Source organism: Gopherus evgoodei, chromosome 4, assembly GCF_007399415.2.
Source record: "Gopherus evgoodei ecotype Sinaloan lineage chromosome 4, rGopEvg1_v1.p, whole genome shotgun sequence".
Classification (NCBI taxonomy): Eukaryota; Metazoa; Chordata; order Testudines; family Testudinidae; genus Gopherus; species Gopherus evgoodei.
This window is the reverse complement of record NC_044325.1, coordinates 46,560,659-46,582,329: the sequence shown is the minus strand read 5'-3', so window position 1 is coordinate 46,582,329 and position 21,671 is coordinate 46,560,659. Positions and strand designations below refer to the sequence as shown.

Here is a 21,671-nt window from a genome sequence, read left to right as displayed (position 1 = left end):
GGGCAGAGAGCGCGGCGCGGCCGGGGGCCGGGGCTGCGCCCGCCCCGCCATGGGGTCTCCGCGGAGAGGAGAGCAGGCACCCCCGCCTATGGCTCCCCCTGCCGATTCTCCCGGCGCTGCAGGCAGAGCGTCCCGGGGCCGCTAGGGCAGAGTTGACTCCCGTGTTGTGCGCGTGTGTCTGGCCGAACCTCAGGGAACCGGTGCTGTCGCCTAGCACAGGGCTTCTGACATCCTTCTGCTCCGGGGTTATGCCACAACCGGGCATGAGGGACTCCCTGGCTGCATCCGCATCCCAGCCCAAAAACAACTGGGCATGAGGGATTCTCTGTGTCCACACCCCAACCCACAGACTACTGCGGTGTGGAACTCCCTGCACCCACACCCCTAACCCCCCTGACAGCTGTGCACTTGGACTCCGTGCACCCACACCTCACAGACAACTAGGTGTGGGGGACCCCTTTGCATCACACTCCAACCCACAGACAAGGTACAGGGACTCCATTACATCCTTCTGCTATAAAACAAAGGTTTGCTACTGTTTCTCCCAGGTACCTGGCATCTGCCATTCTTCTGCTACACACCGGGGTTCTGATAATAGAACAAGGAGTACCTGTGGCACCTTAGAGACTAACAAATTAATTTGGGCATAAGCTTTTGTGGGCTAAAACCCACTTCATCAGATGCATGCGTGGAAAATACAGTAGGAAAGAGAGAGAGAGAGACCATGAAAAAATGGGGGTTGCCATACCAACTATAATGAGACTCATCAATTAAGGTAGGTTATTATCAGCAGGAGAAAAAAAAACTTTTGTAGTGATATGTAATCAGGATGGCCCATTTCAAGGTTCTGATGTGGCACTGCCATTGATTTAAATGAGCTTTGGATCAGGCCCTAAGAGAGTCACAAATCCTCTGAACCCCTATTATTCATTACACAATATCCATTCTATCTACGATGGGCCCAAATGTGCTGTCATTTGCACTTGTGTAAATTTGGGTTTACTGCAGATTTACACTGGTAACTGCAAATAGAATCTGGCCAGATATTAAAGACAGATTCTCAGGACCCTTGTCCCATTCAGTACATACTGCTGACTCATTCAGGCCCCAGTCTATGAAAACACTTTAACATAGGCCTAGCTGAGCACGGCAGTACTCTCACATACTCAAATATATGCTTAAGGCCTTCACTGGTTCAGGAAGGGCTTTGTTGCGCACTGCATGAGGCAGAGGTCCTGTGAGAAAAATATATATATTTAAGAAATTAATTCTCTTTATTGTGCTGAATACACTATTAATGTTAGAAATCTTTTTTTCCCCAGGGAGGAGGAAAGTTGTCAATTGCTCGGCTGGAATCCACCTTTTGCAGACTTTTATCACTTGTAATATCTGGAAGATCTTCATAATTAGTCATTTCTAATTATTTTTCTATCTTTCTTTGTTGTATTTTTTTGGAGTTTTCTTATTGTTTTAGAATTTCTAATTCTAAATCTTTGTGTACAATGTTGGTATCACTCTCAAAATATTTGACAATTATTTTTTGATCAACAACCACCAGAGGGAGCTTTTACCTTTCTTTACTTTTTCAACTTAGATAACTATGTTGTTCTACTGTAATATTTCTACCACAGATTTTATTATATTTCTATGGTTAGATGGTATTGTGAAACCATTATATTACCATTTATTTATTTTATATACATACACGTGTGTGTGTGTGTGTGTGTGTATATGTATTTGTACACATTTTTTTCTCATTCCTCTTTCTACTCTATGGTCCCTTTCAGGTAAACCCTCTGTACAGAGAAGACAGCTAGAACATTCCCAGGTTCCACAAATTCACTTTGCATGTTGCCTATCTTTTAGGATTTGTACTTAATAGATGTTCTGGGTGTTTTTTATTCTGTAAGGTGGTATGAATGTTTTCTCAGAATTTCATTTTGTCACTGATTTCAAAATTACCCTCTTTATGATTTGTTTAGGCTGCTTGTCTGTTGTGTAGAAGCAATATTCCTTTTGTTATTTCTAAAAGTATAGTACTTTATGTAAAGAAAGACTACAGAGTTTCCCCATTTAGATCAATAATTAGTCCATGTTCTAAATATCAGTGCTTAGTTTCAACAAATAATCTGCTTTATTTCTTCCAGGCACAATTATTTTTTCTTGTTACAGTTTACCTAAATAAATTTAAAGCAGAATACCTATTTGTTATTTTAAATTGGCAAGACTATATTATTTTAGTTTTAGTAACTAAGCTTTGCATAAGCTTGTATGTGCTACATTTCAATATATTATTTTATTTCATAAATCTAACTGTCACTTCTTAGTTATGAAACAAGGTGGGTGAGGTAATATTTTTTATTGGACCAACTTCTGTTGGTGAAAGCGACAAGCAAACACTTCAAACCTCTCACTTGTTTCAGAGTAATGATACCAGATAGCTTGTATGTATATTTTAATGAAACTTTTGTGTTATGCATTTGTTAATTTTACCCTATGAATTACTATAGATTATTTGAAACATACAGTGATTAACCATTTAAAATATTTGTATATAGTAATGGAAGTGTATGTTAATAATCATATATAATAATAATTAAATGGTAGAGAGGACCAGAGATGCTGACTTTCTGATTTCCTGGGGGATGCTCAACCCACCACTCCACCCCAGGCCCCGCTCCCACTCACACCTTCCCCTAAGCTCCTATCCCTGCCCTGCCTCTTCCCGCCCCCACCCTGCCTCTTCTGGCTTCATTCCGCCTCCTCCCCTGAGTGCACCGCACCCTTGCTCTGCTTCTTTCTGTTCCCAATCTTTCCCATCCTGCCCCCAGCACCTCCTGCCCTCCACTGAACATCTGATTCTTGGCAGGCGGGAGGTGGTGGGGAGGAGCTGCTGATTGGTGGGGCCCCGGAACACCCACAGAGTCAGCACCTATGGAGGGGACATCAAGAAATAATCTCCTAAGTATCCAAGGAGTAACATTTATATTCAAGGAGATACCTAATAAAACCAGATATTATTACACTTTTCATCTCTTCATATGACCTATCCCTGATTATGTTCCCAAATGAATTTGTTTAAATGCAAATTTTCCAAAATACTTTAGCAAGTAACAATAGCATTTAGCCCTCAATGTATGAGAGTTTTTGTTTAGGCTACAAGCTACTGTATCAGTTTTTGTTTTCTTCCAAGACAAAATTCTTATGGTAATTTGGTTTGCAAAGCAATGTTACCATGCCAGAATGATTTTAACCAACAACTCTGAGAAAGAGGATTATAATGTCCTGGACAAAGCAGTAACTGTAGTCTTTTCAGAGGAATCTTATTGATAGTGAGGAGCAAATCACTCATCATCTCTCTTGCACTTTTTCTCACAGAATCTGAAAATATATGTCACATGGTTATAACTATCTAGTATCAGTGAATCAATTAAGAGTGACCATAACCTCATTACATCCATATTTGTACTTTAACTGTGGTTGTGGTGAAATTCCACACAATTACTATCTTCATTACCATTCACCAGTCATCTTATGGTCTGAATGACCAGGCTGGCTTCATGATTTAAGGGGCTTGCAGACAAAAATAGTCCCACGCTGCCTGAATGAAGAGAGTCTGAGTTCCCTTACACACACTCTGATCACACTGTCAGTTGGAGAAAATAGTGAGCTGTGAATTTAGGGTATGCAGACTCCCTATCCTACAAAAAAAGGCTGGAGCCCAAATAGTTCCTTGGCGAGTGTTGTAAAAGCAGTTTAAAAACTCCTTCAATATTATGGTTTCTGAGAGTGCTCAGATATTATGGTGAGTGCCGAAAGAAAGGGTATAAAGGGAAAAGAAATTAGTGTCAAGGACAGAGCTCTGGAGTATCCCTGTAGACAGCAGCAGAGAGGATTTGACAACAGAGTCATTGAAAAAAATGGTCAGAGATGAAGGAGGAAAATCAGGAGGGTACAATATAGTGAAAGCCCAGTGAGGATAAGAGGTATAAAATATTTTTGTTACCAATCATTGTAAAAATAAATATTTAATTTTATATGGTCCCAGTCCCACATTTCTTGTGCCCTGAAGAGCCCTTCAGGAAGGTGCACAGATTTTATGGTTGGGGGGACCTCAGAAAGAAGCAAAAAGTTCCTGGATGGACACATAGATACATAGACGGAATGGATAAACAGGTCCAAAACCAGCAAGCACCCATAATCAGAATTTCTCTTTTATGTTATCCCCTGGTGTTACAATATATAGTAATTCTACTTTATATTTCTTACTTTATTGCAATATATTACAGATTCGTATGTTAGATTTTGAATCATCAGTTCACATCAACAGGTGGCAACTCACCTCTTCTTCAAGAAATTACTCCTTTGTAACTCCTAGGCAGTTGGTAAGGAGAAAGAATATTTAACTCTGACTGTTTTGTCTTCTTCATCCACTGAATCATATTTTGCTCTACCAAATATTGCATGAATTCCATTGTTAAGTCTTGTTTTTTGATATTCTTGATAGTCCCAGGAAAACCACCAGTGTTTCCTGTAACAGTCTGTTTAAAACTAAGTAATTAGTTCAAAGTATGTTATTCAGCTTCAAAAAGCAGCATTAGAAATGTTCAGGGAAAAAAATCATCTAGATCATTAAAAAGTCATGTACATTTACACTTGCTGCATCAAAATCCCTGATTCTCTCTTTTTATAATTCTTGTCTTCACACCAGATAAAATCATAGATCCTAAAATCTGAATGTTTTCAAGAAATCCATTTATGTATTGACAAAGTTAAGGTTTTACCTTTACCACTATGTCATACTCTCCTGAAATGCCAATGTAGTTTTGATTAAGCAGGTCTTTTCAAGTGATGTTCACACTTGTCACATGCACTAACAGGAAGTTGCATCCTGGTTTCAGAGTAAAGCTGCCTCTTACACATAAATGGTTATGAAACACACCTTAAAAGCAAATAAAAATGAATGGTGAGGAAAGCTGAAGGTCATTGCTTGTTCAGAACTGCTCAAATATAGAAGAAACAACCAAAAGTGCCTTTCAAATAGTTTTTTGTTAAATACAATAAATGCAGTGTGTAGTAAAATTTAAAAATCCTTGCACTGACCCTTTAGGAATAAGTATATTAGATATTTGTATCATTGCCTAGAGCAAGCACTATATTTAATTATTATTAATACTTAATATTAGACCTCATAGTGTTTTTATCCATAGATCTCAAAGAGTTTTGCAGAGGAGGGAAGTATCATTATTCTCATTTGACATGGAGGATTGAGAAAGTTTTGTGGTCTCTATAACATACATTGATGTTTGTTTTTTAAACGTCTCTTTGCTTTCATTTAAGATGGCTTGTGTGTATGTGTGATCTTTTGGCTGAAATGTGTACTCACTTGATGGAGGTGTCAGCCTGAAATAAAACAGCTAGTCTTAAGATTTATTGAAGAAAGTTAGTTTATTTCTCTGAGACATGGCACAAAAGACTGGTAATGGGTCCCTATATATATAAGTCCAGTTCCTGTCAACCTCTCAGTTACACTTATCTTTCCTTCTGCTTTTACAGAAAGCAAGGGGAGCTGCCAGATGAGGCAAGTTTAGAAATCAAGAAATAATTTACTAATGGCAAAACTTCCATTGACTTAAATGGAGAAAGACTGAATCTTAAACACTGGCGCTGAAAGAAACACTTGCTAATGCTGAAATTTAGGTTAGAACACTGACTTTGGTCCTTTAAAATGGTTATTAAAGAGCTAAATATATTCAATGGCATTTTGGAGATTTAATTGCTTTGTCATTTGTGTATTAATATCAGAGAACTGTTTGGGCACAAGTGTGCTTGGTATATAGTATTGCTTGGTATTTCTGTGTGTTAAGCCAAAGGTTAGCCCTTCAAGAGGTTTTCTCATAGGTATGATGTAGAAACTTCCTCCTATCTTCAATCCTAATCCATCATTCCACTGTGATACATCAGCCCTTAAAAGGCAATGATGAGACATAAATCTCTTGGCCAACTGTTACATTTCATTCGCCATTCATTAGTGTCCATAGTGACAGTAAACCCACTCTGTAGATCTATACGCCAAGTGTACTAAAGTATGAAAAGGTGTCTGATCAGGGCTGTTAAAATGAGGGAAAGCTGTGGTACACCTGGTTCTGGGTTGAAGTGCAGTGGCAAAGTTGCCTTAGTGTGTTACTGGGTCCAGAAATTATATCAAAAGATGACCTGTGGTCAGTAAAGTGGGCAATTATAAATTATAAACTTAATTATAAACTTAGTACATGGCAGTTCTCTGTAGACTGTCTGTGCACATTTTACTCACATTCTGTTTCCTAGCTGAGAGCTACATACCAAGCTTTTGCTAACGTTTCAGTGTTTCTGAGTTTGTGCATAACAATGTTCACATAGCAATGTTATTTTGGCAGGTCCATACCAACGTGGCAGTGGTTCGTTGAGCTCCTATTGCATAACAATGCCCTCCTTTTGTCACGAGAGTATGGAACTGTATGGAAAATAAGGCATATTGCTATTTCAAAGGGAATACATCCTGTAGTTTTGTTCATGGTACTAAATTATACACTGTGTTGGCAACAGATGGTCCGTCCTGGGCACAATTATTATTACAATAGGAGACAATGTGTCGTATACTGCCTGGAGCAAGGACCACATGGGGTAATGGGATGGTGTCTGCAGGCTCAAAAGGCACTGGGTCCAGTCACGCTTCAATCCAGGCCGGTGGGGTAGAAGCTCCGAGAGCGACGATCCCCTAAGCATCGGGACATGGCCAGATAAGATGTGAACAGGAGCTTGGCCGCACCACTAGATGGCGTCCCAACCTCCACTGAGCCCTGGGAAAGGCAGCGCGCTACTCCGCTTGCCCCGACCTCCAGCAGGCGTCGGAAGGGGCGGTCGCCGTGGCACAGAAGGGCACGCAGTGCGCATGCGTTGTCTCCTAGACCGGCAGTCGAGGCGGCCCAGGAGTAAGCGGCGTCCCTTAACGCGCCTGCGCGCTGCGATTCCCCGGGGGACAACGGCCCTCGCGCGGAGATGGAGTCCGCGGTGGAGGAGTTGATGCCCCGGCTCCTGCCTGTGGGGGACTGTGACTTCGCGGAGGATTTCGATCCCACCATGCCCCCGCGGACGCCCTCGGAGTATTTAAAGCGGGTCCAGTACGTGGGGAGCGGTTGGCTGGGGGGCTGCCCAGCTGCCTTCTGGCCCCGTGGGGGAGCCGAGCTGGGGCTGGGCCGGGCCTCGCTTCCCTTTGGTGAGGTGCAGGGGCTGCTGGGTCGCCTCGCCGGAGCACGCCCGGCCTGGGAGTCCATTGGGCGCCTCCCCTCTGTGAAGGGGCCGGGGGCGCAGGGAGTTGTGTCCTGATCCGTGTGGCTCTCGCGCGCCGAGCGAGCTGCGGGGCTGGCACCCGCCCACCTTGGTCCCAGCGCGCAGCCTGGGGGGGGAGGGGCCGCCCCACCCCCTACATTGCATTGTCAACCTGGGTCTCCCCGCCTGCAGACTCCCGCCTGTGGTTCCGCACTCTATCCTGAATCTGAGTTTGCATTTGCTGGACCTGGGTGTAGCCTCAAATCCGACCTCTGGGGATCCCGGCTTGCGCTGTGTCCATGCTGCAAAATGAAGGGCTTGGACCTGAATCACAGCAGTACTCAGGCTTAGACCAGTGGGTCTTAGAACCTGGTCCTGTGAGCTCACTAAGCTCACCCCTGAGTCTGAGCCCAGGTCTACAGGGTAGCGTAGAATCATAGGACTGGAAGGGACCTCGAGAGATCATCTAGTGAAGTCCAGTCTCCTGCACTTGCGTCAGGACTATATTATCTAAACCGGGGTGGGCAAACTTTTTGGCCCGAGGGCCACATTTGAGTGGGGAAATTGTATGCAGGGCCATGAATGTAGGGCTGGGGCAGGGGGTTGGCGTGCAGGAGGGAGTGGTGTGCAGGAAGGAGCTCAGGGCAGGGGTTGGGGTACAGGAGAGGTGCAAGATGCAGGAGGTTGGGGTGCAGCAGGGGGCTCAGGGTAGAGGGTTGGGGTGCAGGAGGGGTTCACGAGCAGGTTCCAGTCCTGCTGGTGCTTACAGCAGAGAGCCCTCTGCCTCCTCTCCTCCCTCCCCCCACCCCTCTGGGGCCACAGGGACATAGTGTCAGCTGCTTCCAGGATACTAATTCATAACTTAAGAATTATGCAAGTGTTTTGTGTTTGATCAGGTACCTCCTCATGCAAACCCAAACCTGTGACAGTTTCTGGTTCTAAGGGACACAGCTGAGGGATTTCAAATATAGTCTTTTATTTCTGTTTGAAGGATTGAAGCCGCACGATGCCCAGATGTTGTTGTGGCACAGATAGACCCTAGAAAGTTGAGAAAGAAGCAGACAGTGAATATTTCAGTAAGTATTGTGTATATCTATTTATTTATATATTTTTTAAAAAATTTTTAGAAAAACAGAGTAGACAGTTAAATGAGAAGAAAAGGGTTTGGTTTCATATTAAAATGTTTGTCTATTCAAATATTTGGATGCATGGTGTAAGCATCAAACATGTTGTAGAGTAACCAAATTTTAAAGTAATCTGCAGAAGTAAATGAAATCTAGTCTTGCAGATCCAGATTGCGAATTACTGGATAACTGAAATCTCGTTAAAACTCAACTGATCTAACTTACAATATTTTGTGTGAATGTTATATCTTCAGCAAAAATAATTGATCATATTTTCTCACTACAAATGCAACTAAAATATTTTTTTATTTAAAGGTTTATAAAACACTGTTGTCATAAAACTTTTCTGCAGTTGAAAGATACGAGGATATCATCAATGCAGAGTATGTTCTTAGTCTTTTTCTGTTGCTAGTTTCTAAGATTTTTTTTTTTTAATCGCCCTAGTCCATCCGTTGTGGTCAGACAAACAGGATTATACCCTACTGGATGTGTCCTAGGGCTTTGCCCTGTCTCCTTCAAAATGGTTCAAATAATGGAGCTTCTACAATTTCTCTTCTGTAAACTCTGTTCTGATATTTCACGTCATAAAATTTTCATTTGCTCAATTTTACTTCATGATTCCAAGTTGAACAACGTGGGACACTTTCCTCTTCCCCTCCCTCAAATTTTCTCTCCTTTCTTGATGAAGTCCTTTTCAAATACATATAGAAAGATACTGTTTTCTCTTCTTATGATAAGCCTTAACACTGGTTACCTCTCAATGGAGTTACTAATCTTTCAGTTAACTATGATAGGCATTAGAATCAGGCCCTTTAGAATAGTATTTTGCTTTCTAGAGGGGACACCATCTATTTAATATTCTAACATAAATGATTTTTAAAATCTAATATTAAACTATTTAGATGCTTATATAGCCTTACTCACCTTATTATTTGAGCACGTCACAATCATTAATAGATTTTGTCTTCATAACACTCCATGAGATGATGTCCCCATTTTGTAGATGGGGAACTGAGGCAGATCAGACTGCGATCTTTAAAAGATGGTAGAGGAGAAAGTGTGTCGTCTTAGTTTTAGTTTTGACAGGTTTCCCTTTTGTTTCTGTTGATCACACAACAGGGGAGATAAATGTTTTTGTTTAAGGGCATGTCTACACTACAAACTAACATTGACTCAAGTTACGTTGGCGTACAGCCGCCAAAATTAGTATGTCATTTGTGTGCCTGCGTACATGTCTCCTTGGTTCGGCAGTGTACATACTCAGCAGGAGTGCCTGAATCAATGCAGAGTGCTCTGCTGCATGCGTACGTATCCCACTGTGCAACTTGCCACTCTTGTGTTCACTGTCTTTTGGGAGGCTTTGGCAGTGCATGATGAGGCTGAAAGGAGTCATGCAGGGGTAGCTGAGAGCATGGGGTCAACTTCCCAGTTTGCTGCTGTCTCCATCCCATAATGTTATATGTATCCATAACTTTTGCACCTCTTTTTCAATATCCCACAAACCCACATGGCCCTCTTCGCTGTCTGCCATCTCTGACAGAACCATGGAGCCTGTGCAGCTCTGCACTATTGTTATGAACCTTGCAAACACAGGGCGCACAATCCTGGAGTATTTGCAGAGCCTCAGGAAGAACCGAATGAGTGGAGACCATGACGATTCCTTGGAGGACAGATTGCTGTGGAACATAGCAAAAGCCAATTCAAGGTTGTTGGTGGCATTCACAAAGCAGCTCTAGATAGTGGATTGCCACTTCTGGGCCCAAGAAACAAGCACTGATCTGGTGGGGTTGCATCATATTACAAGTTTGGGGTGACAAGCACTGGCTACATAACTTTCAGATCCACAAGGCCACATTCCTGGATTTGTGCACTGAGCTCACCCCAGCCCTTCAGCGCAGGGACACGAAAATGAGAGCAGCACTGACAGGGAGAAGTGAGTGGTGATCGTACTGTGGAAACTTGCAATGCCAGATTGCTACCGGTCAGTTTGGAATCAATTTGATTTGGGAAATCCATCGCTGGGACTGTTATCGTGCAAGCATGCAGAGCCATTCATCACCTTCTGCTAAGAGGACTGTGACTCCTGGCAACGTGCAGGACATAGCGGATGGATTTGCAGCAATGGGATTTCTACCTGTGATGAAGTGCTAGATGGCATGCATATCCCTATTTTGGCACCAGACCTCTTTGCCACTGAGAATATCTACAGAAAGGGCTACTCTTCTATGGTTATGCAAGCAACATCAGCGTGGCCTGGTCAGGAAAGGTGCATAATGCTCGCATCTTTAAGAGCACAGGACTGTTCAGGAAGCTGCAAACGGATTTTCTTTCCCGACTGGTTGATTACCATTAGGAATGTTGAAATGCCTATAGTGATCCTTGGTGACCCAATCTTCCTTTTACTTCCCCAACTCATGAAGCCGTACGCCGGCCACGTGGACAGCAGCAAGGAATGATTCAGCTACTAGCTCAGCAGGTGCCAAATGATGGTTGAATGTGCGTTTGGTCATTTGAAGGGTCACTGGCATTGTTTACTCACAAGGTTGAACCTCAGTGAGGAAAATATCCCAATGGTTATAACTGCTTGCTGTGTCCTGCATAATATACGTGAAGCAAAGCAGGAAAGTTTCCATAATAGTGGAGGTGGAGCAGCTGTCTGCTGAATTTGAACACCCAGATACAAGGGGTATTAGAAAAGCTCACCATGGAGGTATACAGCTCACGGAGACTTTGAAAGACCAGTTTAACAGTGAGCCAGACTAGTGTGTGGTGTTGTCCAGGTCCTGCTCTTTTGTAGCCTGGTAGCAATTTTGTGGCAATTACGTGTAGGAATATAACATTGTTGTTTCACCTGTTAATTTTGTTTGTGAATGAGCCTATAATTTGTGTGTTGTTGTGCAGTAACAGGTAATTAGTTGCTTTCAGAACTGCTGAGCACTTGGCAGCATATGTTGTGAACTAATAAAGATGAATTATTTTCCAAATAATATAATTTTATTCTGTAACAAAATTAGTTTTAAAAAAAAAACTTTGTGCAATTTTAAAACAAATACATACTTAAGTTCTGTTCTCTTAATTTATTATGGAGGGGAAAAAATGTTGATGTCCATTTCAGCTATATATACGCCAACCATGACTTTTACAAGTCAGCATATGAGAAGCTATGATTGTCTTTAATGTCCCTTGGGGTGGAGTGGAAGGGGAATGATGCCACATGGAATGTTATGTGGGGGATATAGGTGTTCCTGATACTGAGCTCTCAATGGATTGTTGAGAGAGGCAAGCCTGGGATTGTTGAACCTGCAGGTCTACCAGAGCCTGGAACAACTGTTTGCACTGCATGAAAATCCCTATTATGTCCTAATGCATCTCTCTCTCACTCCTTTTTCCTGCTGGGACTCCTGGGCCTTTCCCCTCTTCACTCTTTCATTCTCCAGGCTGTCCATAGTGTTCATTGTTCATGCCTTGTGCTCACGAAACACTGCAGCACTGGCTTGCAGGATCCCATTGAACATGTCATCCCGAATCCTCTTTCTCCTCCTTATCTGGTTCAGACATTCTGCAGGTGTGCAGGGGGAGATCCTGAAGGCTGTAATGGCAGCTGTTTTAAGACAAAACACACAGGGGTAACATTGTCAGCATATTCACTACAGAAAGCAGACTTTAAGATGCTGAACTCATTCTCCTAAAGTTTTAAGCACTACGTTCTCACTTCTGCTTGTGGACCGTGTTAGTCACAGCACCAGCCATGGTGAGGATGGCCCACTAGGGATTGGGGTGATTTTAGCTGATATCTCACTCCTAAGGGTAACAAAGGCAGAGAGAGGACAGCTGCTGCTGGTATCTTGAAGCAGCCTGGGCCTTTATGATGCTAGTCTGTGTATTGCAGTGGTGCCTGCTGAAGTTATTGCTGAGTAGGATTGTGACTCTGGGTTCTCAGAGGTTGTAAAAAGGGATAGGTCTGTGGCTTGGCATCAGATTGATTGTTGGTCTCCTTGGCATTCTGGTATGCCTGCCACAGCTTCTTGGCTTTCGTGTAACACTGCTGCTGGTCCCTTCTCTTGCATCCCCGGAGCAATGTGCTGGTAGATATTGATGTTTCTATGGCTGGTCTGAAACTGCGCCTGCACATCCTCTTCTCTACACAGACCCAAGAGATCCAGTATCCCGTCTACTCCAGCATGGTCAGCTGGGCAGTTGCACTCAACAATGGAAAGCTGCTAAGTGTGCACACCATGCCAGGCAATCCAGAAACGGAATTTCAAAAATTTGCAAGGCTTTAAATGGGAGGAGGGGTTTCCGGTTTGTGACCCCTGGGCAGTGAAGTTCACAATGGTGACCAGAGTTGTCAGTGTGGGGCAATATAGGACAGCTGCTGGAGGACAGTTAGGATTGCTATAAGTAATGCAGTGTCTACATTCGCACTGTGTTGACCTAAGTACATGGATTGTGACTGTGCACTGCTGAGGAAGATGGTATTACTGTGTCAGCATAATTCCTGATTGCTTATATGGGTGTGAGACCAATTTAAGCATACACATATGCACAAACTTGGTCAACATAAGCTGCTTTGTGTGGACCTAACTTTGTAGTGTAGACCAAGCAGAAGTGTTTGTAAAATTAAATTGGGATGTAGTCAGGCAAAATGTGGTACTTGAAACTATTTTAATTCAATTTTTTTAACATACATTACAGTTCAGATTAACTTTTCTTTAACTCGTATCTAGTGGAAATAATAGTGGAATTTCCTGCTTAACATAAGAACGGCCATACTGGGTCAGACCGAGGGTCCATCTAGCCCAATATTCTGTCTACCGACAGTGGCCAGTGCCAGGTGCCCCAGAGGGAATGAACCTAACAGGTAATGATCAAGTGATCTCTCTCCTGCCATCCATTTCCATCCTCTGACAAACAGAGTCTAGGGACACCATTCCTTATCCTGACTAATAGCCATTAATGGACTTAACCTTCATGAATTTATCCAGTTCTCTTTTAAACGCTGTTAGAGTCCTAGCCTTCACAACCTCCTCAGATAAGGAGTTCCACAAGTTGACTGTGCACTGTGTACTGTGTGAAGAACTACTTACTTTTGTTTGTTTAAACCTATTGCCTATTAAATTCATGTTGTGACCCCTAGTTCTTGTATTATAGGAATAAATAAATAACTTTTCCTTATCTACTTTCTCCACATCACTCTTGATTTTGAATACCTCTATCATATCCCCCCTTAGTCTCCTCTTTTCCAAGCTGAAAAGTCCTAGCCTCTTTAATCTCCTCATATGGGACCCGTTCCAAACCCCTAATCATTTTAGTCATCCTTCTCTGAACCTTTTCTAGTGCCAGTATATCTTTTTTGAGATGAGGAGACCACATCTGTACACAGTATTCAAGATGTGGACGTACCATCATGCTCGTGTGTCTCTTTCAGTGAATCATTCAGAGCTTGTTTAATAAAATAGGGAGTTGGCACAGTACTGAACTGTAAAAGTAGTGGATTAGTGAGTGTTTTGGGGTTCACTTTTAATCTAGAGATACATCCTATATTACTGCTAAATTTTCAGCATCCCACCTGCAAGAAGTCATTACAGAGGTTTTTCATTATCCCTCCCTCTAAAAGGCACTTAACTACATGCATTGAAAAATTTTCATCTCTGCCTCTTAGATTTTTATTACAAATTCATGGGGTTTTGTGGAGATCTGGAACGGTAATTCTTCTGTTTCTGCAATGATGCCTTATATGGCTTGCAGATGCTCGTTCTTAATTGAAGTGGTAGATCTGTTTAGGATCCTAAAACAATGTATTTTTGTAGATCAGTCTTTTATTCCGTGCAAATCAAGCTATCTACTTGCTCGTGATACAAAGTAAGACAGTCAGTATATCTGTTTGAGATTTCTGTAAAATTTGCATTTGTTCAAAATAAGCTATTTAAAGCTACACTCAGAAAAAGAAAAATAATGACCATTCTATTTTAGAGAATTTCATCTATCATTATGAGTAAACAATACTTCCCCATTAATAGTAAGAGAGAGTTTCTAGTTTCACATGTACTTTAAGTGGAAATTCTAAGTTTTAGACTTGATTAGTTTAGGGGTCTGTTGATTACTTCTTGTAAAAAGATCCTACCTATGCTCTCTTAGCTTACAGGATGCCATCCTGCCCCTGAGGGATATTCTCCAACTCTCAAATGGCAGCAGCAGCAAGTGTCTCATTTTTCAGCAGTTCGTCAGGTAAAGAACAGAGTGTTCACAAAGTAGTGCAGTGTGGATGTGATGGCATCTAATATGGTGGTGTTTTTTGGGGTGGAAGGATGGACTTTTCTGTATTCTGGGGAAAGACAGAACATAACATTTTGTGGTAGAAAATAGTAAATAAAGTCTTTGGAAAACTTGTTTTTTGGGGTTTTTTGGTAAACCTAATTTATCATGACACTACAGCACCAAAGAGATTCTTGGAGAAAACAGGCAATCATACATTTAGCTGACTGAGAACAAAGTTTTGTAAGTGATGACATCAGTGTATTTAAAGGGTCTTTGGGCAAATCTTAGGGATTTTTTGTAGCTAACAAAAAATATTACAAAGTGTAGTATTAACAGGAATGTTTTAATGAACTACTAAGATCAAAATAAAAACATTTGGGTCCCAGTCCAGTAATTGGGCTCATGGACAGTATCTTACACCCACACAGGAACCCACTGACTTCAGTAGGATTCCATCTAGGTAGAAAGGTCCATCTACACAAATCTGATGGTTGTATCTTAAATTTTCCATACAGTCCTTGCAAGTTGCCCCATTGTTTGAGAACTAGAAAGGGAAACTGAATAGCCTTTCACACACACGCACACCCCACAATCCAAGCTGAGTAAAATGCAAAAGGTAAACAAATAGTAAACGAGACTTTTATCACAAAGTTTCAATACTCTAAGATCTTAAGTGACTTAAAACATATAGCATTCCTATTGCAACAAGTTAAATCCTGACCTCTTTTACCTCTAACAGAATTAGCATGGAGGGGAAGGAAAAGAATTGGTGTTGGTATCCATGTAAACATGCAAAAGTAGTAGTGAAAAAGAATCAGAAGGCTAGACCTCTATGCTAGCATTATGTTTGTATAAAATCTGTCAGGTCTTCTGATTTTTGGCAGAGTTCTGGTCTCATGGTGCTGCTTAAAAAACAAAACAAAACAAAAACTTTGCTGCAATAACGATCACTGGTTGGAAAACATACCTTGAATTCCAAAGGTTTAAACTTCAGTCTCCATAATACTGTCGAAGCAGGCCATTTTAGTTTTGGACAAACGTTACACATCTACTGTCAAAGAGGTATTTTGATGCTATGAACATCCTTGACCCATACTGGACTGAGAATCTAAATACATCTAATCTCTTACGGTTGTTTTCTTACTATACCTAATGTTTGTGTTGAAACAAGGTTTTGGTTCTTTTCAGCCAGTGTTCCCCTCATTTAGGATACTGCAGTACTTGTTGAGGCTTATTTTTAGGGCAAGATTATCAAACACTTGATAACTGCCAGATCCAGAAGAAGTAGAAAGCTGGCTTATGAAGGTGAAAGCTCCCCATTTAAAATCTCAAAACAGAAGCAAGGGCAGTCTTTCAAGAACTGAAAACTCTTTTTCTTTAGATTGTTTACCTTAAGTAAACCATTTTAAAGGATTAATAGTGCTAAAATTATGGTTCTAGAGACTGTCAAAGCTATATAAATGAAGGAGTATTTTAAAGTAAAATTTTGAGTAGACTAACATTTTATTCATATTTCATCTCTCTACAGATTATAAAATAGTAAATTTGAGCTTACAACTTGCAATACATTGTTATATTAAAAGAAATACATGAATAATTTGATCAATTATTTACCATATTTTTACAACAACATGCAAACTACTTTTTCTAAAAGAAAAATAACCATTATAATGGTATTGAATTGGTTTTTTTATGGTTATGGAGGCCCAATTAAAGCAATTTAGAGATGAAAAGCTACTTTGGCTAGAATAAAATCGTTATATTATAAACCATAATCAGGCTTAATTATTTTAATCCTACAGAGTTTGAATAAACACAGAAATCATTGGAAGGCACAACATTTGGACAGCAATGTTACAATGGTGAGTGAATTTTATAACATTTTGTGAACATTTTTCTTTTACTGTTAAATTGTTTTATGCTGATAATGGTGGTGCTTTAGTAATTGTTTTTAACTGCAAATCAGGATTACTAAATTGTTTAAAAATATATAACTTTATGTAATGAAAATACTGAATGATAATATCATGAAAAGTAGCCCACTCTTTTATTTACCTTTTTCAGCCAAAATCTGAGGATGAAGAAGGCTGGAAACTCTTTTGTCTGGGTGAAAAGTTATATTCAGAAGCAGCTATTGCAGTATCTAGTAATGAAAACCTAGGAATTGATTACATTAAGGTAGGTATCACTTTCAATAAGAGTACTCAAGCTCCTTCTTAGTTCTTGGTGTTATGTCTCATTAGCAGCTTCCAGAAACTGTCCTTATGTGTTGGGCTCAGTGCAGATCCAGTCTGAATCCAAAAGAGGCTCTGTGATGAACATGCTGCACACCTCCCTGCTATGTTAAATGGAAACTTGTTGAAGCAGAGAATCTGATTTTATATTTCCATCTGAAAATTATGTATCTACTACTATAAGTTACTCTTAGAATTACTATTAACTGAAACATGTTAGAGTCAATGTTTTATTCTGTGAGTTTAACAGCATTTTCTGCATAGTCTCCATTGTTTGCTGATGGTCAGTTGCAGTTTGTCTCCTGTGCAGAACAGTCTCCGGGGAACTCTCATATATGTTATTCCCTAAACCTTTTAAGAGTGTGCTTACTAGTAGTGGCAGCAGCAAAGCTGAAGCCATGGAGGTATCAGGCATGGGTGTGTACACAGAGGAAGGAGTTCGGGTGGGCATGTCTGTATACAGAGAGATAGGTGAACAGGTGTGCTCAGGCATATTTGTTGTAGCTCTTGGACATGCCCAAGAGGCCCTTACTAAACATCAGAGAGCCAGAAAACCCTTATAAAAATTCAGGACCTATTTAAAGAGTCTGATTCAAACAATAACTTTTTTTTTTAATTGCAATTTAAAGAAATTCAAGTTGTCCTTTTAAAATCTGTTGCCTCTCCCAGTCACGTTTTAGATGAATAGCTATTTTTTACTGCTTATGTTTGCTTTGTTTACTCCTGGGGAATTCTGTGCCACTGCACAATCTGCACAATGCAAAATTTGCACAGAAGTTAATGTTCTGTGCAGAATTCCCTCCCTCTCCCCCCCCCCCCCCGAAATGGGCTACAGAGCTGCTGGCTGCCACTACAGGGCACTGGACATGGCAGACCCCAACTCACAAATTGAAGACTCTGCTGGAGGGGCGTGGGGAGGAGCTGGAGCTGGAGCTGCATTTCCCAGCACATCCTGAAGGAAGATGGCATGCAGGAAACTCCACACAAGCCCAGGACCCAGCATCGTGCTGTTTCTCCCTCTGGATCCCTGGGCTCTGGGAGAGTAGGGGGTGCATGCAAATGACTTGGTTGTTGGGTGCCCCGTGGCTGGGCTCTGAGGTATGGGGATGTCCTGCAGTTGAGCTCTGGGAGGGGAAGGGTTTATGGGTATCTGGCCCCCCAGCTCGGCTCTGGGGAGTAGGAGGCAGAGAAACAGGAACTGGGTTGTCATAGGGGTTTCTTTAACTCTTTGCTCCTGGGGGAAAAAAAATTCTGTTTTGTTACAGACATAGTTACTAACATATTTTGAAATAATTCGAAAATAATGGAAACTGGTGTGATTATATAGTGTTGTTTTGACAAAATATGCAGAATTTTATAATGTGCACAGAATTTTTTTTGGTGCAGAATTCCCCCAGGAGTATTTATTGCTCTTCCCATTATTAATTGTAACTGGTATTTTCAAAATTAGTACTCAGTATGCTTTGAAAACCCATTATAATGAAAAATATGAAGTGGATGTATGTCCTCATGTTAAACTTGGTTCTAATTTAAATTTTAAAGTACAAGGGTATTTGTTGGGAAGTTTTCTTTATATATTACAGTTCCACCATGATTTTTCTTTTCAGATCGGTTTTCCCCCTTTTTTAAGTATTGTTAGCAGAATGAATCAGGTAAGTCTATGTTTCTACTTATAAGAATAAAATATTTCTCACCAAAAATGTTTACTTTTTCTATAGTTTTCCTATTAATTCCATGGATATCCCATCTATTAAGGGTCACTATATTAAAGGAAACAATAATTTATACCATAAAACTTATTTGAGGCATTACCACAACCTGCCACTAGAGTCTTACTTGGTAAAACTAACATCAAATGTCTACCCTTTCCTCACTGATACTTAGTGTTTAAATAGAAATATTTTTTTTGTTCGCATGAACTACTTTTTATTATTGTTGCTGGTACGGAAGACACATTCTCATGCTTGTGGCTTAAATAATTAAAAAAAAAAAAACCCACCAAACCAATACACTCCACTGCACATGCTTCTCTTCCTGAAGAGAGGATGAGAGAACAAACACAACAGATGTGATGTTTAGTCACACTGCTGCTGCTGCTGCTACTACTACTTCAGTGCTTAACCAGAGGGTCAGCTGTAGCAATTATTCACCATTTGGTCCATTCCTGTGTGGCTGCAAGGGCTTGATAGGCAAAAAGTCTGACATCGGAACAGATTTCACGAATCCATGTAATGGGGTGTCTGCCTGTAGGCCACCTCCACACCTCCGTTGATGGAATTTTATCCCAGATGTTACAAGCCACCTGGAGAACAGCATCTGGAATGTCTTGTGGCATTCTGAACAGTCATAGAAGCCCCTCATACTAATACTACCCCTCATACTATTATGTCCCATTAGTCATCTCTAAACAGTCTGAATTTTTTCAGTGTCTGACATGAAAGTCTTTCTATAGCTCTGATTTTAGTTTTAAGTATTGTGGTCCACTTTGGGAATCGTTTTCTCTTCTTACTGTATATTCAGTCCTTTGCGATATCAGCAACATCTGTCCTGAAACTTCCTTTCTCCTTTGTATCAAATTTCAGACTGAAATAAATGCCTGTCTAGATACACCATAAAGAGTGAAATGACACTTTTGTTTATATCCAATGAAAAGTGAAGTCATGCTTCTGTTTGCTTTTGATATAGTTTTTTATAATCATCAAAAATTGGTGCAATGACTGTTATACTTAGTCATTGTTCCTTTACAGGTGTGTTTTTTTTTTCTTTTTTCCTCTTAAAAGGCAACAATAACTAGCGTCCTGGAATATCTGATAAACTGGTTTGGAGAGAGAGAGTTTACTCCAGAACTGGTAATTTTAATTTATTCTATCTACCTATAAACTAACTCAGTGAAGAGTTGTATATTTCAAATAAATATCAGGAAACTCAAATTTATTTTCATAACATTGGTAACTTGTCTCCCTTGCCTGTAGGTATGCCCTAGGGAGCACAAACTTTGAAACTTTTTTCCCTAGCTCCTCTCTCTATCATGACAATATTTATCATTTCCTCTTCTTACTATATATGAATATTTATTAATGCATGTGTGTTCTTGGACCAGATATTGGTCTTCACTAGCATTCAGTACAATGGCAATGGATACCAATGTATGGGACCTTGGTGTGTTACCAATTAATTATGGTAAAATGATTTGGAAAATACCAAGCTGTATTTCTGTTTAAATCCACTTAGGGCAGATGGCTTTATGCTTTGTTGGCGTGTCTTGAAAAGCCTTTGTTGCCTGAAGCCCACTCCCTAATTCGGCAGTTGGCAAGACGATGCTCTGAAGTCAGAGTACTAGAGGTAAGTAACAATTTAATAGGGGAAAATTCTTACAATTCAGAATAGCGTGGGGAATAACTTTTCAGTATTGTTGAGAAATAAAATTCTTAGTTTGCATTTGTCCAAGTTGTTTGATTTAATAGTATATAGATAGTAGACTCAAGTGAATGAAAAAGCAAAGTATTGAGAATGAAATACTGGATTTTTATGGGAAGCCAACAAATTGCATAAGAGTGGCAGTCCCTTTTCTGCAGCCAAGTAGTATTAGACATATGACCTAAGACTTCATATTCCTTTGTTGCAGGAGAACAAGAATGAAGAGAAAGTGTCTGCTCTGAATTTGCTAATCTGTTTAGTTAGCAGGTATTGCAAGCTTCATTTTTATTAAGTAGAATTTAAAGTAATTTATGTACACAGAAAGCACAGATAGCTTGGCTATATGATCAGATTTTAAGGAATATAGGCTATGACTGTTTTTGGAAAGACTTTATATACTGTTGTACACATTTGCTTAGTTAAAATGACTTACTTTTAAAACCAGGAGAAAACAAAGCATATACTAATTTCCTCAAGGAGATGTGAAGTAAAATTTAAAAAAAAAAGCCCTCATCTGAAGCATGTGATCAATGATGAACCTTTTGAACAAATCTAAAATTACTTATGTGAAGCCAAAACATTTTGGGAATAAAAACTAGCGGTAAAATATACAGCAAATACACTGTTCCCCCTCGCCCCCCCAATTAAGTAATTAACAACGTCTTAACTCTTTCTCAGACTAACTTTGTCCTCAATATATTCAAATTGTGTTTCTCTGATAGGTATTTTGATCAACGTGACCTGGCTGATGAGCCCTCCTGATCCCAGGACATTGAGTGTCTCACATCACTATAAAACCAACACCAGCATTATTCTTAAACAGCCAGGTGCAATGCAGCTCAAAATGTACCTTCTTAGTAGTGAGCTTGAATGGTGTTGAGCAAAAGACTGCTGGTCTCACTGAATAATCCATGACCTGAAAAAGGTCAGCAGCGAAGTGCCTAACCACTCTCTCTAAAAGCCTGTTTCTCTGCAAAAACAAGTGGTCTTTAAAGCAGTAAGCAAATTGAGCTGTTGTAAGTACCCAAGGGTAGTTAATCCTGCTAAATTACTTCTGGAGAGTAAGCCCTTTTGTTGAAATTGAATTACTCATGTGAATAAAGATTTGCAAGACTGGGCCCCAAGCTTTTTACAAATGAAAGCTCGAGGCAGTGAGAAACCTCTTTCATGAACCCATCTAAAGAATCAGATATTAAATGGTTTTGCAAAACTTTACAATAAAATTTTCAAAACTGCTCAGTGTTTGTGTGTCTTGCTGGAATGCTTCTAAAAATTGCTTCTTGGCATCTATTTTTGCTATTTATAATCTGCAGTTTTTCAGAATTGTTGG

The 21,671-nt window shown here is 40.5% G+C and overlaps 1 protein-coding gene across 2 annotated transcripts; it reads left to right on the top strand.

Annotated features, from left to right (window-relative positions):
* The first annotated feature begins 6,946 nt into the window (after positions 1 to 6,946).
* GEMIN2 (gem nuclear organelle associated protein 2) lies at positions 6,947 to 21,576 on the top strand. Of its 2 annotated transcripts, XM_030559220.1 has the most exons (10): positions 6,949 to 7,160; positions 8,300 to 8,384; positions 14,571 to 14,660; positions 16,493 to 16,552; positions 16,755 to 16,868; positions 18,532 to 18,576; positions 19,705 to 19,773; positions 20,156 to 20,266; positions 20,550 to 20,608; positions 21,064 to 21,576. In XM_030559220.1, the coding sequence occupies exons 1-10, from the start codon at positions 7,039 to 7,041 to the stop codon at positions 21,101 to 21,103; spliced, it is 795 nt and encodes a 264-aa protein (XP_030415080.1). In that variant the 5' UTR covers positions 6,949 to 7,038; the 3' UTR covers positions 21,104 to 21,576. The 2 variants fall into 2 exon arrangements, with proteins under 2 accessions (XP_030415081.1, XP_030415080.1); XM_030559221.1 differs by lacking the exon at positions 14,571 to 14,660 and having other exon boundaries at positions 6,947 to 7,160.
* The last annotated feature ends 95 nt before the right edge of the window (positions 21,577 to 21,671 follow it).

Excerpts from the sequence above, each read along its gene's own strand:
- GEMIN2 (XM_030559220.1), top strand. The coding sequence starts at position 7,039 with ATGGAGTCCGCGGTGGAGGAGTTGATGCCCCGGCTCCTGCCTGTGGGG. Across the intron at positions 16,553-16,754 it reads TGGACAGCAATGTTACAATG|CCAAAATCTGAGGATGAAGA; the intron begins GTGAGTGAATTT and ends TACCTTTTTCAG. Across the intron at positions 20,267-20,549 it reads CTGAAGTCAGAGTACTAGAG|GAGAACAAGAATGAAGAGAA; the intron begins GTAAGTAACAAT and ends CCTTTGTTGCAG.